This window comes from Alosa pseudoharengus, unplaced genomic scaffold (genome assembly GCF_046254945.1).
Source record: "Alosa pseudoharengus isolate Yale_2024_CS ecotype anadromous, Long Island Sound unplaced genomic scaffold, YU_APseudo_1.1 YU_APseudo_1.1_scf_5, whole genome shotgun sequence".
Classification (NCBI taxonomy): domain Eukaryota; kingdom Metazoa; phylum Chordata; class Actinopteri; order Clupeiformes; family Clupeidae; genus Alosa; species Alosa pseudoharengus.
This window is the reverse complement of record NW_027468837.1, coordinates 27,853,845-27,870,548: the sequence shown is the minus strand read 5'-3', so window position 1 is coordinate 27,870,548 and position 16,704 is coordinate 27,853,845. Positions and strand designations below refer to the sequence as shown.

Genomic DNA, 16,704 nt, shown 5'->3' with positions numbered 1-16,704 from the left:
TGTGACAGAATTAAGGAAATGTGAGCCAACCTGTGCTTGTGTGTGTTTCTCTGCTGAGGAGCTCAGTGTTGCATCCACACCGCATGCGTTTCTCACCATCACCTCTCTGCAGTGGCAGAATGTCTGTGTGTTAGTGCCTCCAAGTGGTCAGGAGTGGAATGGAAGCCGAGGTGGATGGATGCTGCAACATCAGTGAAGTGCTCTTGGCATCCACTCAACGGCATAAAGAGCGCTAAATTTGGCCGGCCCCTGTGACATCTCTGGCACTTAAACTAGAGTTGGCTTCTGCCTCCACCAGCACTGAGAGAAAGGCACAGCCTCTGAGGGCAAGGAGTGGCTACAATTAATGACTACAAACAATTAGCATAGTTTCAGACATCACTCCAATCCCCAAATGCTCCCTGAAAACAGGGCAGCATTAATCCAAACACACTCACTGCAGACAGAGTCTCCCAGTGCCTGCAAACGAAATGAAAAGTCAGATGTGATTTTAGCTTAGTTTATTTAACATCCACATATAATTTCCATGTACATGAATGTATAAACAATCTATAATGTAGAATCAATAAAATAATAAAGAAATAAACAAAAACGAACACATTGTTCATGGCAGTGACTTTAGCAAATTAAAACAAAATAAAATGGCGGCACCTGTAGCAGCCAACATAAGTGGAAGAGCAATCTCCTGGGGAGTACAAGTCAGCGATATTAATATTAATAGTTAATACAAATTATGCCTTATCAGCCTTAGCAGAGAGGGACTACAAGTCTACAAGCGCCACCAGGTGGCCAGAACACCACATCACACTCAAAACACCATATCAAATAAAAGCTTTTGTTGTAATGCAGTTGTAGTGGAGCACTCAACAATCAAAACAAAACACAATTGTTGGGCTTCTGCAAAGACAAGTGGAGAGATGATGCCTTTGCAATCAAGTATAAACAGTGGGCGCTTGAAGCTTGATGGGCCAAAGAATGACTATATAAATATCTTAATACAGTCTATGGTGGCTACACACCACGGTAGATCCACGGTGCCATTACCCAGAAGGCCTCTTGTTCAGGCGCTGATCTGGGCCAGTTCTGGCACATTCACGCTATCCAGTTCAGATGTGACCCAGCGTCTTCAGCCATGTGGAAATGGGGTTTTATTTGTGCGCTCTCGTGCTAATGGTGCTAAGTACTGAGTCCACTCCACAGGGAGAGGCCTTAAGAGTCAGGCCATATTCAAACACAAACACTCAACGTTGTAAGTGCCTAAACCACATCAACAAATCACTCATAACTCCAAAACAACACAAAAACAAAAACACACAAACACAAAGGATTTACAACAATGAATCCAAAAATGCAGGCATGCAGAGTGCGCAGCCGTCTTTCCCTCATCTAGAGATTTGCTGAAGGAATGATAATCACCCAGAAAAAAAACCTGCCCTAAAAGCAGATTTAAATTCTGACAGAAATAACAGTCTTTCTCTGTGTTTGAGTCTTAAGTGTGTGTGTATGCACATTTGCAAAGAGAAGCCCAAAGATAAGACCAAACACATTTATCTGTGTGTGTTTCTGTATAAATGAGCATCTCTGTGTGTGTGTGTGCGCCCACATGGTTTTTGATGCCTCCTGCTGCCTCCCTTCAAGCATCAGTGCCTATGAGGGTGTGATCCTCTCAAAGCTCCACACACACACACAAGGGAAGCAGACCCTTCACAACACAATCAGTGAGGGGAAGAACACTCCAAAGATCTGGCAATGCACTGACCTATTCCCTACAGGACTCCTAAGGGATTTAACAACTGGGCCCTAACACTGACCACAGGCCACTGAGGGAATAATGCCGGAGACCTGGCAACCCAGAATTCTCCAGAGGCTTCTTATGCTTCTTCATGGTGACATTTTACAGGTCACTAACATTCACTGGGGCCCTCTTACTGTGAGGGGGGAGAGCTGAAGACAAACTGCATCAGCCTGGACTTCTTCATACGACAAGGCACCTCTGTTAGCTGTAATAACATGTTCCCACCCCATGCAAACAGCTCCAACACCATTAACAAATTCTGAATTTGGTCAAAACGTTCCCCAACAATTACAAATGAACTGAAACTGAAAACTGAACTCAATTTGTACAGTAAAAAGAACATCATAAAAATTAAATAAATTAATAATACAAGAATCATTATTTAGGGAAATCAGTTTACAACATCCCCTTCATCTACATGTGAGGCACCACAACAATGAAATACAAGTCAGAACAAACCTGCACAGCCAGTCTGTGTGCTGGTTGTTGCAATTGCAATTAATACGATAGAGCATATCTGATTCTGAACTCATTAACTCAGGAAGACCTAGAATAATAACAGAGGAACACAAACAACAGCACATGAAGAGAGAGAGAGAGGGAGAGAGAGAGAGAGAGAGAGAGAGAGAGAGTTGTTGAGCACCGCAAGGGCTGCTAACAAGCAGCAAACACACTTCACTTCTGTAAAGAGGAGGCTGTTTGAAGAGGCACTGGATAGAGAGGGCACATCCACACAACAAGCAGAAACCTCACTACACTGACCACCCTATTACACCTCCTCTTATATATCGTATATTTATATTGTTTACATACACACACTTCATAAAAGATGCAGAGGCAAGGACAAGTGTTTCCATTTATACAAGTGAAGGCTGAAGTGTGAGACACAGGCTACCTAGAAGTTAAAAGGCAAAGCAGGCTAGTCAAAGGCAAAGGAGGGGGGGGCAAGGCCTGATGGGAATCCAGCATGAGCCAGAGAGCAGTTCAGATAGAGGAGAGTTCACACTCATACCTGGAGTATTTGCGGCTCCACCGCCAGCTAACAAGAGACCTAACAGAGGGGATAGGTCGGAGGTCACAGAACAACACAGGGCAGCCATCTTATTCTCAAGAGAACATTCTATGTACTTTTAGCAGATCTACTTTACAGCTTCACATATATTGTTTTCTTTTTTAAGTATATGTACACACTGCATTAGTTCATGTTACTTGAGTTGATACTTCAAGACAAATAACAGTCTGAGAATATTTTTTTATATCGCCCCTCCAAAATAAATAGATAAATAAATACTTCTGTTGTTATTTAAACGCATGTCCCATATACCTGTGAGGATCTAAAGGACATTATCTGGTCTCCCTCATTAGCTGGAGTGCTACTTTCATTTATATACTTACTTTATTTTCATTCATTACGTGCTGCGGACACCACTCATGCACCAAATGCTTTTATGGCAAATGCTTAAATGGACTTAATAGTTAAATGCTTGTATGGTACCTTCTTAAGGTCAGAAAGCAGCTGATAACAGAAAGGATCTGGCCTGGATCTGACCCAGACCTGGCTCTTAACAGGCCCAAATCCACACAAGCTGATCTAACCAGAAAACAGCCTGTAATCAGGCGATGAAGGTCTTGATGACCTTCTGGATGATCTGCCCGCAGCCAGGGCAGGGGGCGTGGAACTTGTGCAGCTTGCGGGCGCAGGGGAAGCAGGTGAGCATGTGCGCGGTGCGGCCGTGGATGATGTTGCCGTTGCGTGGCCGTACACGGCACAGCTTGCACGGCTCCAGCAGGTCTTTCTGGCACGTCGCCGCCATCTCCTCGTCCAGCAGCGTGTCCTGGCTGTCGCCCTCCGAGCTCTCGCCCCCTTCCCGGAACAGAGCCTCGGCCGATGGGGGCAGTCGGCGAGGACCCTTGCCCTTTGACGACGAGGGTCGGGGGCAATCCCGCGCCGCCACATGAGAAGGTAAGATGACCGGGTCAGAGATGGTCCTCATGCAGTCTGGCACGTCCAAACCTTCCTCGTCATCATCGTCATCGTCGTCTTCCTCGTCATCCTGCCCCTGGTTGCCAGGGCATTTGAGTGGGCGGCCACTGCATGCTGGGATGTCAGGGACGGACAGGGAGTGTGCGAGGCGGGGGCAACCTCGGTACCAGTCTTTTTGCATGGCCCAGCAGCGCACGCAGTACCTCTGCAGAGGCGTGTTGAACTTACGGCACTCTGTGCACTGCCAGGCGTCCTGTGCACCCAACACATACAGACATGAAGTTCTCATTAACACACTAAAGACTGAGGTTAAGGCTGAAGCCTAACACATCTGAGGGTGCCACCTTGGGCCACAAAAAACAGTCTCTGTCACATTTTGTAAACAGATGAATTAGTCAAGAAAATGACTGATAGACAAATCAACAATTAAAATACCCTTAGCTACAGACGCACACACGACTACAACACGAACAATAGATAACAGCAACATAAAGCTCCACTCAGCATTAACACATATAAAGTGGGTAGGACCAACACCGCAGATGAATAGATGAATAACTTTAACTGTGTTTTGACCCATTAACTGTGTTAATTGTTTAATACATAATTGTATCAAGAATAAAAAAAACATTTTAATCCAGTGTCCATGTTTGTTTACCAAGAAATACCTCCTTAGACTATTTGTGTGTGTACGCAAACGTTTGCAATGAACTCAAAGGAAACAGGTTGTTTCTTCCCCAGTGTAAAGAGTACATTGAGTAGTACACACCTGTATGGATATCTCTGTATCTGTGTCGTCACTCAAACACTGAGAGTCTTCATCTAATTCCTCCGACATCTGCCAAAGCAAAACCAAACAGACACACACACACACACAGTTGTTACAACAAATCAATTACATGATTTTACCATGCATTTGTTAGTTTTTTATATTATTTTGTTCTAAGGTACCAAAAGGTGTCCACTGACACTTAAACCTTAAGCTTGACACTGCTAATAAAACTAAAAAGGAAAAACAAAACACACCGTTGCTTGGACAGCCCTGACATACAAGAGGGCCAGATGTCAAATTCATCTGACATCCTTAAACATTCTGAGCTGAATGAGCATTTGTTCAAATGTGTCATACAACCTTACCGTCCTGATCAAAGTTCAGGCTTAGATTGTTTTAAAAATCAAGCCAATGGTTGTCTCAACAATGTCTCGTTTTCTGTACTAGGTAAGAAGGGTAGGTGTTTGAGCGAGCGAGCGTGTGTGTGTGCTCTCATACCTCTTTGTCCTTGGTGGCACTGGTGTTATTGCCCTCCTCGTCTTCAGGGGGAGACTCTGCGTCGCTGCCTTGCTCCAGCGCCGCCTCCTTCATCTCCACACTCACTTGCTCGCTCTCTGCCTCGTTCAGGAACCACAGGTCGTCCGTGGTGTCTGACACGATGGCCGTGTCCTCCTCCTGCCCAGGAGAGATCTGGCGTTTTTTAAATAGGAATCATTAGTGCACAATATGCATCTGAAGAGTAAAGACACACTAATATACTATAGATACACTGTAAATATACTAACAGATTGTTCAGTCAGATGCAGCAAGAGACCACATAATCCTAATTCTTCCAATTCCACATGCTTAAGTAAGTGTACACTGAGTATCACTAGATGAAGTGGAGTCTCACAGCTGGGCCACACTGGTTGGGCAATAGAAGGGTTCTGTTAGCAGTGCGTAAAAATAGTTTTAGAAGACTGGTCTAAGTTCTATGTGGCCATGTGACTTTGTACACTGCCATGTTACTTTGTGAGAGGAGATGAGTAATCTAGTGTAGATGTCTGTCCTGCCCACTTACTTGGTTAGTGTGAATGTCGGTGGAGCCATTGCTCTTACGGGAGTAGTTGCTACGGAGATTACCCAGAAACCACCAGGGCAGCCCAGACAAGTCCCACTCATCCAATGAGACGTCAAGCTTTGGTCTTTTACACGCTGATCTTGGCAGGCCATCTAATGAGTCTGAGGAGAGACGACACCTGACCTCAGCACAGCAAACAGACAATGTTGTACCTACTTTTCATTCAAAAATATTTTATTATTTTATTTATATTTTATTTTATTATAAAAGATAAAATTAACCATGTTAGAAAACTAGCTGTAATTCGCCTTATTCACCCGGCGGCCTGAACGAAGCTAAAGGGTACACTTGCCATTACACCTCAGTCCAGCAGATGGTGGTGGTGGTAATGCACTCCATTTGCAAACTGGCAAAAAAAGCTCACTGAAAAAGAAGAAGGGTTCACTGTCCTTTTCTTCTTCATCAGTGAGTTTTTTTTGCCACCATCTGCTGGACTACTCATTCTGGCCGCTGGGTGAATAAGGCGAATAGTGGGATTGCCGAAAGTGTAATAGTGGTATTGCCTAACACTTCTCACTAGTTAAGTCCATTTTCAAAATACATGCAATTCATTCCAAAATACATCAATTCATATCTCACTGTATTTGTGGACAATCTTCCAGGGAATAATGAAAAAAGCAACACACATACTCTACACAAGCTGTCTGTAAAATAGCTTAAACCCTGACAACCATCTGAACATGGTTGCTTTGAGCAATGTGCCTGTGATTCATGAAGTTTGAGGGGAGTGAGCCATCAGACCTTCATCCATTTCGCGTGGTCTGCGTTGGGAGGTGGTCTGCGAGGGACAGCCAGCGGCAGCAGCGGCTCCGAACACCCCGAGGCCCAGACCCAGTCTACACACGCTGCTGGGGACCTGGACACGGGCAGAGGATAGGAGTCAGCATGGCAGACATGGGCAGCACACAAGGGAGAACCACAGATCCTTTACTGCAGGGGCCTGGGGGAGGGGGGGGGCATGGCAACAACGGGCCACTCAAAGGAATCAAGGGAGGTCACGGGGAGGGGCAGAGGGGTAAGGGGTCAGAGCGGGGCTGTGTCATTTCCAGATTGATTTGAGAAACAGCTCAAGCAGCAGCACCACACTTCACACCAAAGCAGTTCAGTGATTACAATGGAGCATATGCTATGCTATGCTATGCTATGCTATGCTGAGCCACACTGCCAAGCAAAAGTTAATTTAGGTACGACTGCTTTTTGGGCCTTTTTCCCAGACATGGAATAAGACTAGTCCTATAAGAAAAGAACACATAAATGAGGTGCTTTTGGTCTAGGACTAGGCTAAATTCAAGTCCAGGAAACCAGGAAGGATTCTAAAGACATACTAAGCGTGGTTAAAAGCTCTGCATCTTCACAGTGACTACTTCTCTGACATGTCTTTTAAAGTAAGAGATCACCAACATACAGCAGCTCCTTTTGGAACTAGTCCACATGTCCTTTCATGTTATTTACACGTCCATTCTAAAGATTGCAGCGTTATTTATTAGTCATTCCTTCAAACAAAAACTAGTGTTTTGCAGTTTGATAGTGTTGCCCAAGTGCTCCTTAAGATTCATTTTGAAGGTACCTTTTGTAGTAACCTTTTGTAGTTAGTAACTAGTATCAAAGTGCTCAATGACCTAAGGCTACATCCACACTATTAAATTTTTCTATTTAAAACATTTCACGTTCTCAGCCAACACGCACATTTTGCAATTTCCTAATCTTGTCCATGCAGGACACATAGACAGTGGGTGGGGTCAGAGAATGTCTAATAAGGGGAGAACCTTTAGCCTAGAAATCTAGACGCGCCCCTAGCGGCAGCAAATTACATTTGCTGCCAGGGCTAGTCTAGCAACTCTAGGTTGGCTTGTGAGCTCCAGAAATCGAAACTTATTCAGGCCAATGAAATCGTGTATAGAGTCGTTAGGTGGGCTTAACATAATGATTGATGGCAGAGTTGCAACGGTTTGGCTTGAATTCCCTGCTACTTGAAAACAAATAAGATGGATGTTGCTGCTGGCGAACAGTGTGACACGAGTTAAGCTTTTATTAAGTTGGCAAATGTTTGAACTAGCCAACTAGCTCCGCTGGTGGGAAACGCATGGGACTCATAGCGCTGCCGCTGTCCTATTGCGTGCAGAGGGAATTTGAAAGACAAATGATTATCCCGCCCCTCGGACTGAGCACTGCGAACGGTGAGTGCCCAGACCCTACATCTTGATGTGGGTCTGGTTCGCCAGGCTAGAGAACCTTCACTCTCGGAACTCTTCCCGTGTGGTACTGCATCTAGGGGCGCTCGTGGGCGAGTCCAGAATGAATGGAGGTCTATGGAGCTGTACCCCTCAAAATCCACTTTTCTCGGGATATCATTTTTTTTCAAGTAATTTGAATATTGTATTCGAAAGGGGAGACAAAGACAATACACTTGGTTGAGTATTCTATTTTTTAAAGTCACTTAATTGTTCTAAAAAGCCTTTCAAGCGTGTCAATGACGTCATTAATTAGCATGATCATAGCATAGCATAGCATCAATGCTAGCGTGTTATGGGCAACAACGACCCAACCTGTAAGAAAACGAAAGGACATGACTCCCGGATTATTTCACTTTTGATTGATAATCCATATCCATTTTGCGAAAAATAAAATAATAAAATTAAGGGTTTCAGTTGTTAAATAGGTGAAAACAATAAATGTAGCCATGTAGCTCCATAGGACCCCATGTATTTTGGACTCGCCCGCGATCGCCATCTAGGTGAACTCTGGTGAACTGCAGCCAAATTCGGTTTGTATGGGATTAATAGAGAGTGGGGAGGCTCTCCGTAGACGGGCTCTGGTGGGGTGCTACCTGAAGCACAGATCACATGACCATTCGCACAAATCACATGACCATTCAAGCAATTGACCTATCGCAAGCCCCGCCCATCGAACGCGGATGAGCCAATGGCAGTCCAGTAGCTCCGCACATGTAGATAAAATCCGACAGCTTCACCTTACGGCTCCATAGAAATGCATTGGAAGCCGTGGTTTTTTTCCGGTTTTATGGGATTGTATAGTGATGTAAATGGAAAAGGGACGGCCAAACGACATGTGTGGGATTAACGCAACACCGATACACAGAATAATGGCTTTCTACGGAGCCCGGGAAGGGTCACATTGGTAAATATTTTTAGGTCACGTTGGTAAATATTTTTGATTTATTTTTAGATATTTATAGTTTTGCGTTCCCATGAAATACTTTTGCGTTCCCTCGCAATAATTTGTGTTCCCTCACAATAACTCTATGCTGCTGCTTCCTCAGTGAGCCGTGCCACATCCCATGTCGAATTGGACAAACGATACTTTAAAATCCTCACTTTAATGTTACTGTGTGAGGCTGGCAACTATAGTTATGCGAGTTCATAAGGAGCCTCACAGCTGTGCAAGTTGCAGCAGCTATTTCTCCTCTCACGGATCCCGTTCTCTCGTGAATCCATGTTGCCGTCTGCTGTGTGTGTGTGTGTGTGTGTGTGTGTGCATTGAGTTAGCCTACCCTCTCCCCACCTCTCCCCCCACTAGATCCCACTCACTCACTGTGCGCTCTGATATGACACTGACCATGAACTAACGTGCTGACAGCGCTGCGTGAATGGGGACTGAAATGTATGGAGCCCAAGTTGAAACTGCAAAGCAACAGAACAAAAATGAGGAACTCAAAAAGGTATTGCGAGGGAACGCAAAAACTATTGTGAGGGAACTTTTGCGTGGGAACGCAAAAGTATTGCGAGGGAACGCAAAAAGTATTGCGTGGGAACGCAAAAGTGCGGTCTAAAAATATTGGCCACCCTGTCCCCAGGGCGGCTCCGTAGCTTTCAATCTTGATTATGCTTTTTTGTTATTATGTTAAATTAGATTAAATTATCTCCTCCCAGCTCTCCCCTATTTTAAGCAAAGGGTTAAGCTTACTCCTTAGCAAACCACAATGAAACAGTGCTCCACCACATCTATGGATTAAGCCAAACAGTTAACTCAGTGTAAGTAAGATAAACAAGATCGTTTATTGTTCTCAGCACTGCCAGCATTATGTATAAAATGATTGTCACTTAGAGGAGACTCGTAGACAACTAAGGTTAGCATAGTTAGCTAACCGCTGCTAACGTGCTAGCATCGCCTCGTCAGAAAAGCATGGGGCTGTGCACAGTAGTGTAACATTTATTCACCATAAATTAATAAAGTTGAAGTCGCTCTGCAATGTAGACTATGTTTCCGTTTATTTGCAGTACCATGTTCCTTACATGACATGACCTGGTGCCCTAGCAATATGCATGCAAGTCTATCTAGCACAGATAGCTATTAATATCAGTGAGTCCCACTCGCCCCCCGTCTAAGTTTGTCACCCAACAAACCTAGATATTAATTTTTATACATGTGTCTCAATGGCATACTGGAGTTGTTCAACGGATTCTAAATGAAATCAGGTCCGTGGCTCTGTAAAAGAGCCTCTTAGGTTGTAACTTTTACAGACAGGTTTACAGCTACCATTGAAGTTCTAGTCAACTCCGGTCTTAGCTGTCGGACTTAGCAACAGTAACTAAGGGGGGTGGGACTTCGCGAAAGGTCAATTGTCAGATAATTGACCTGTCGCTAAGCGCCACCCTTAGAACGCTGATGAGCCAATGACAGTCCAGCCTCAACGGGACTCGGACATCAGCTCAGACAACTCCATAGGAAACAACAAGGGGCAGGCATAAAATGACAAATTAATGGTTATTTATGGAGTTTATTAACTCAAAAAACTCAGACGGATAACCATGGTCAAACGTTTTGCATTGGGGACATGTAATACTGATAGCCGGTACCCCGAGAGGCTAGAAAACGGGGTATATTTTCATCAAAAGTAGCCTACAGGACGTCTCTCGCGTTTGCAACAGCTCAACGTAATGTAGGCACCTAAGCCAACAACGTGGGCACAGGTTCCCTGTTAAATCCCAAGATGAAAATGCTCATTAACCAACTACTATATTCTTACTACATCAAATATTAACGTAACCTAACATATCTTAGTATCAATCTTCCACTAGCTAGCTAGCTAGCATTAACGTCAGTGGGATTTGCATGGCTATTCGCCACAACTGCTTGCCACCTTGTATGTATTCTAAAGTTTTGAATACACCCCTCCATAGCATAATTAAGTCCCTTTTGATAGCTTCTGAAGGAAAGTAAATCCTTTTATTGACCAAAACGTCCTCAAAGCCTGCTTTCATATACTGTCAGCTGCCATTGTCGACAATGTATTTCTGGTTTGTTTGTCCGAGTTTTCACACGGTAACAATGGGGGGCGGGGCTTAGCGACAGGTCAATTGTGTGAAATGGTAAATCTAAATGCACTATAGATGCTACCAAGGACAACACGGCTAGTAAAGATTGTATTTCAGTGTTAATGTTGCATTCACCACTGGTAGACTAGTACATAGTGGAAATCGAAGTGAATCATGGAGCCAAGATACATCAAACTGACGACAAGGTCCAATCAGGAAGGGGAACATGGTTTACTTTCTATGTCCTTTTTTTCAGATGTTTGCGCATTCGATGTCCACAATAAAATCCAAAGTCGGAGTTCTCAAATGAATATGTCCAAATCGTTCTTTTTTCAGGAACTCGAAAACGGCAGAGTAGTGTAAATGAGGCGAAAACGTAACCAAAGTTTTACGGATTCAAACAAAAGCGGAACAGTGTGGTCCTTAGTTGTTTTTTTAAAGGTTAATAAGTGGGAGTGGGGAGTGGAATGTAATTGGGTAAATCTGACTGCTCAATCATATGGCCTAGTAAACCATTTAAATATTGCTTTTATTATTAATGAGCTTCTTATGAGCTTAAGAGGAGGGGTGTGGGTGAGGGCACAGAGGTGTCAGGGTGAGGTGGGGTGGGGTTGGGTAGGGCCAGTGACGGTCAGAGAAGCTGTGGTTCCCCCAGAGGAAGTGAAACGGGGCAGAGAAGAGACTCTGAGACAAACAGAGAAGGGTACTCTGTCCCCCATCGCCTGGGACGCGCTTGAGGGGCCCTCGCGGCTCTTATTCAGTCACACGGCCATGTTGCCAGGCAACCGCCTCACACACCCAGTGATGGGGAAGTACAGAGACGGTGCAGCTCTGTACAGATAAAAACTAATGGAGACGGACACCCTGCCCCTACATGGCAACCAAACAAAGATCAAACACAAATAAGCCAGGGTTTGTGATTTACTTTGGAGTGTATGTACTCTTAACACTTGCAGGAAAGAGACATGTGCCCTTCAAAAAAAAAAAACTTCCAGAAGCCTTGTACTTTCATGTTACCAATACTTCAAAAAGGGGTCAATTCTTTAGACTAATACTGGCCCATCTGTCCAGTAAAACGCATGGGAGTCCAGAGGACCACCTTTGAAGTGTGTTTGCCATGTGAGAGCTGCAGGGTGCCCTTGCTCCTGTGCACCATGCTGTCATTTTACCTGACCAGGATCGTCGCTCGCGCTCTCACTAGAATCCTTGCCCACAGAAAGATTCTTTGCTGCATCTGTGTTTCAAATGAGACATAGTAACAAAGACAATACCCTGCCTTTATTATCCAATCATACGTCAGTCATGTGGCGTCTTCCTTAGGGGAGAAACACACACATTCATACACACTTCTCTCTCTCTCTCTCGCACACTCACACACACACAGCAGCTACCAGTTCCATCTCTGTGGAAGAGATGTGATATCAGCTGATCGGTGCTTTGGCGTTTTCTCCCCAAAGGCCCCTGGGGACTTACCCACGCTCGCTCGCCTTATACCACGCGCACTTCACTCACCACACACTGAACCGCCACAACACCAACACATCACCATACTGCTGTCAAGGCTTAACAAAGAGAACCAGGTTTACATCTAAAGACTACACACACATACTTCTCTGAGGCACAGGCCTTATTGGTTGTCATGTTGGAGAGATGTAGCATGAGTGAGACAATGTGAACCAGAGGGTATTTGAACCATTTCAGGCACACTAAATCTTAGTGTATCATAATACACTTTGGTGTTCGTGTCCAATAATTTAAACACAGCTATACAGAATTTGATGGAGCTCCTCAGGACTATGCATTTTAACAAATATATGACCATATCTAAAAGAGATCTAAGGGAAGACCATTTCCATTAGTCACACTTGCTTATACAACAGTACTACATATGGCATTCCATATGTACACAAAGAATTGATTCAGCACCATTTTACAGAATACAGGAAACAATACAGACAATGGAGAGAAACAAATGCATTACTATCACCACATTTTCTAGAAATGTGGGTCCCTTAAACATGAACTTACCAGCACAGTTCAGGACAAATAAGTTCTTCTTTAGCATCTCATAGACGGGGCTGTTAACAAAAATAAAGCATTTACAACAATGCAGCTCATACATGTCAGCAGTGCCAGGAGAGAGCAAGTCTGGTCTTACCTGGGGTTTTTCACAGAAAAGCTGTCCACTTCTAACAGCTCTCCCAGAGGGTCATCCTGACAGTGGACTATGTGTTGCCGTTGCTTATCATACAGCTGCTTCGCCATGATGTACTGGCCCAGATAGTGCATAACCTGATGAGGAATAATAACGGGCATAAGCACAGCAGTATTTATGTTTTTACTGATCTGATAGTCAGGACAAACATATCAGTCAGTTGGATGAAGGTGGTAAGCTACAAGGATACAAGGAAGTTTGTCACATGCATATAGTTACTGGATGTAAGAAATGCAGTGAAATTATGTCTGGTGTCAGCCTATTTGTGCATATGGGGGGGGGGGGGGGGTGCAGTAGAAGAGGGGTTTAGTAGATTAAGTGGCAAGGGCTCCATAAGAAAGGTGGGGGAGGATTGGGATTGGGGGGGGGGGGGGGGCACCAACAAGGAGGACCCAAGAGGACCCATACCGTATTGAATTATTTGAGTTTTCTATACAAAGAAAATGGTATTTAAATGTGACCAACATAAAAAAAAAAAGCCTGCTAAGCTTTCTAGGGATCTACAGCCATGCCTCTGACAGGACACACTGTGGTCACGCTGGCTAAGTTTCTCTAGGTAGCATCAAAATCCATTAGAACCGTCTCTGGTCTGCACCGAAGTTGCAAAAACCACTTATTATATTACTTTTTTTGTAAAGCCGCATCAAAAATGTGAGGTAGATACAGTCCAATAAACCACCCAAACTACATAGTTTGCCCTGACGTAGGATCCACACAATTATCTATTAACTATGGAGTTTATTTAGCTAGTTCAACAAAACTGGGACCAAATGAGAAAAAAAAGATTTAACCTCAAGTGGGAGACAATTCAAATACAGTGTGCAGATTCTTGTATGCTAAGGCATTGTCTGAAATACATGCACATCACTCAGATCTTGTTAAAAGAAATGCAGCACCTATCTCATCATTTGATCTGGCAACACTTCTCCTCACCTCCTTCAGAGTAAACACGTCCTCCTGGGCACCTGCCTCTCGCAGAATCTGCAGGAGTGGAGCTTTAGGCTGAACCTAAGGTCAAGAACACGAAGGTCACATGTGGGATGATGCACAACTCAAGCAGGCCTATTAACGCAATGGCACCCGTGTGAAGAACAAACTTTTGACAAATGCTGGGTCTCACCTGACTCCCTTCTCCTGGCAGACTCCTGCATGAGGCGTTTGACCCTGAGTACGGGTTCGCTGAAAACGAAGTCATCCTATGGGGCAGACGAAGTTGTGTTAAGTGTTATGTTAACTGCTATCTAACTAGTAAATTAATAAAGACCTAACCAGGCTTGATACGTTGCTGATTTCAAGCACATATGAGGTTGGGTTTAGAATAGAACAGTGGGGTCTATCAATGGGTAACTTAACATTAGCTCAATGTAACGTTGGCCCATGCTTAGGTTTGCAACTTTCACTGTCACATCTGTTACGCTAGGAGGGTCTAACGTTATGCTAACTATCAATTACACGATGACTGAACCTCGAAGTAAACGAGCTCAACTAAAATATGGTGCATTTCACATTATACCATCTTAATTCGTAATCGTTAACGTGTTTAGTTGATAGCACATTGAGTTAAGACAACGTTAGCTAACGTTGCACAGCTAGGATCAGGCAGGCATAGTGCTAACTTAATTTAGAACTTTGATGTGACGTAGGAAATAATATGTTACGTTAACGTAACTTAGCGAAAGCTTTGACTGTAATATTAAAGCTTTGTGTTCACTAACGTCATATCATCCTCAATACTGTGCTTTGCAATACTTGTCCCATCATCGTTACCTGGCTAAGTTTACCGACGCTAAATAGTAGAGTACATGCTAACGTTAGCCATAATGCCTATTTACGTTATCGATATGTTGGATAACGATAGTCTGCTAATCAGCTAAAGCCATTAGCAAGAATGAGAAAACGGAGTTATATGGTTTCAGGGTAATAATCAAATCTTGAATTGCATCACCCACGTTTGTAATTTGTCAGTAACTGTCGAGCAAGACAGTTCCTAAACTCCCTTTGATTAGCGTTAACGTTAGCCTGTCACAGTGCGTGGCAAGCATGTTAACGGAACGTTAGCAAAATAGCTATTGATATCATAACTAAAATAGATTCATGTTCTTGCTTTCAACGCTTACCTTAAATTGCTGTTGCTGTCGCTAATTAGCTACATTGTAAAATAATCTCAAAGTGCAAAGTTGACATCTGTAACAGTTTGAAAGCATAATTGCCTGGTTTGTGTATCTATGAACCGTTGTGCACTGTGTTAAATTCAAACAGTCGTAAGCTAACTATTTCCGGGGTAACGTTTGCGCTGTCAGGCCATTCGGTTGATTGGCTGTGGACGACACGCTGACAAAAATCCCCGCTTTTTATTTCAGAAGGCTCTTACACCTTCTCCTGAAGATATCTGAACCCTATATTGATTTGAGGGTGCACAATTTTCATTTGCCCCAGCGTTACAGGGCTGGAGTGCAACACATAATTTTAGCCGGAAATTACAAGTTCCTGCGGCAAACCTGTGACGTCACATGCAACTGTAGTTACGACAAAAACTCAAAACAATTCAACTGATCCTAAAAATAAGGTATGGCCACTTGAAGCAATAGAGGTGACCCCAGTGCCTAACATATGGAAGGCATTAAATTAAGATCCCAATGTGCACCGAGATATATTTTTTCTAAAAAACAAATCCCATCCACTCCGCTAAACTCTAGGAACGCAACCACTAGATGGCGATGAGATTACTTTCCCTATGTGTCAGAAATATAATGTGGTTCAGACTTAACCTTAACAGACTTAACATAAGACCACTTTATTTATGTTCTGCACATAGTGAACCACCCCAGCCAAGCAAAATAGTTTCTACCACATGTCAACATTGTCAAGCCCTGTGAATGTGCACTTTCCCTCATGAGCCTCTGACTTGCCGACTTGAGCTCCTCTGACTCAACACACCACTTGCATGCTGTGGCCCGTGCTCACTGAAACTGAGCATTAACGTTATATTCAATGTGAGGAGAACCCAAACACACACATTGTGTATGATATTTTATTTTCAAGGGCTTTTGAGATCTGGAGTTAGGCTATTAGATGGACAGATAGACCACATTACAATTCCACCTGGCACCTATAGGGCAACAATTTCAGTTACAGTTGTCGAGATTTTTACGTTTTTCTTTAGCTTTTTTTAAAAAAAAACTAGGCCTAAATCATTAGTGTTACAATACATTTGTAGGCATATTATTGGCACCTGATATCCTGCTTATTGCCCTATTCATTTTGCATTCTTCCTCATAATCCACATAAGTCTGTATAGCCTATAGCCTATTGTTAAATGTTCCAGAGGGGAAGCCGACAATCCCCATAAGTACATTGGTATTGTCTTAAGGGTTGATCTTGTTGTTTTGTTGCAGTGGAGCATGAACTGATGCAGTAATTCGCTTGTTGTGTGGCTCTTTTTATATTCATATTTTTGGATGTAAGTGGCAGCCACCTGAACCCAGCGCCACCTTTTCTTCAACACACAAATAGCCCAGTGGAACTAATTACAGCTGTGTGTG

The 16,704-nt window shown here is 43.6% G+C and overlaps 1 protein-coding gene across 1 annotated transcript; it reads right to left on the bottom strand.

Annotated features, from left to right (window-relative positions):
* Positions 1-485: 485 nt before the first annotated feature.
* Positions 486-15,614, bottom strand: mdm4 (MDM4 regulator of p53). Its single transcript, XM_076268921.1, has 11 exons — positions 15,280-15,614; positions 14,283-14,358; positions 14,096-14,170; positions 13,106-13,239; positions 12,976-13,025; positions 12,117-12,181; positions 6,413-6,527; positions 5,612-5,772; positions 5,050-5,241; positions 4,549-4,617; positions 486-4,032 (listed from the first exon to the last, which is right to left on the bottom strand). Exons 2-11 carry the CDS (start codon positions 14,355-14,357, stop codon positions 3,409-3,411), a joined length of 1,560 nt encoding a protein of 519 aa, XP_076125036.1. The 5' UTR covers position 14,358; positions 15,280-15,614; the 3' UTR covers positions 486-3,408.
* Positions 15,615-16,704: the final 1,090 nt, after the last annotated feature.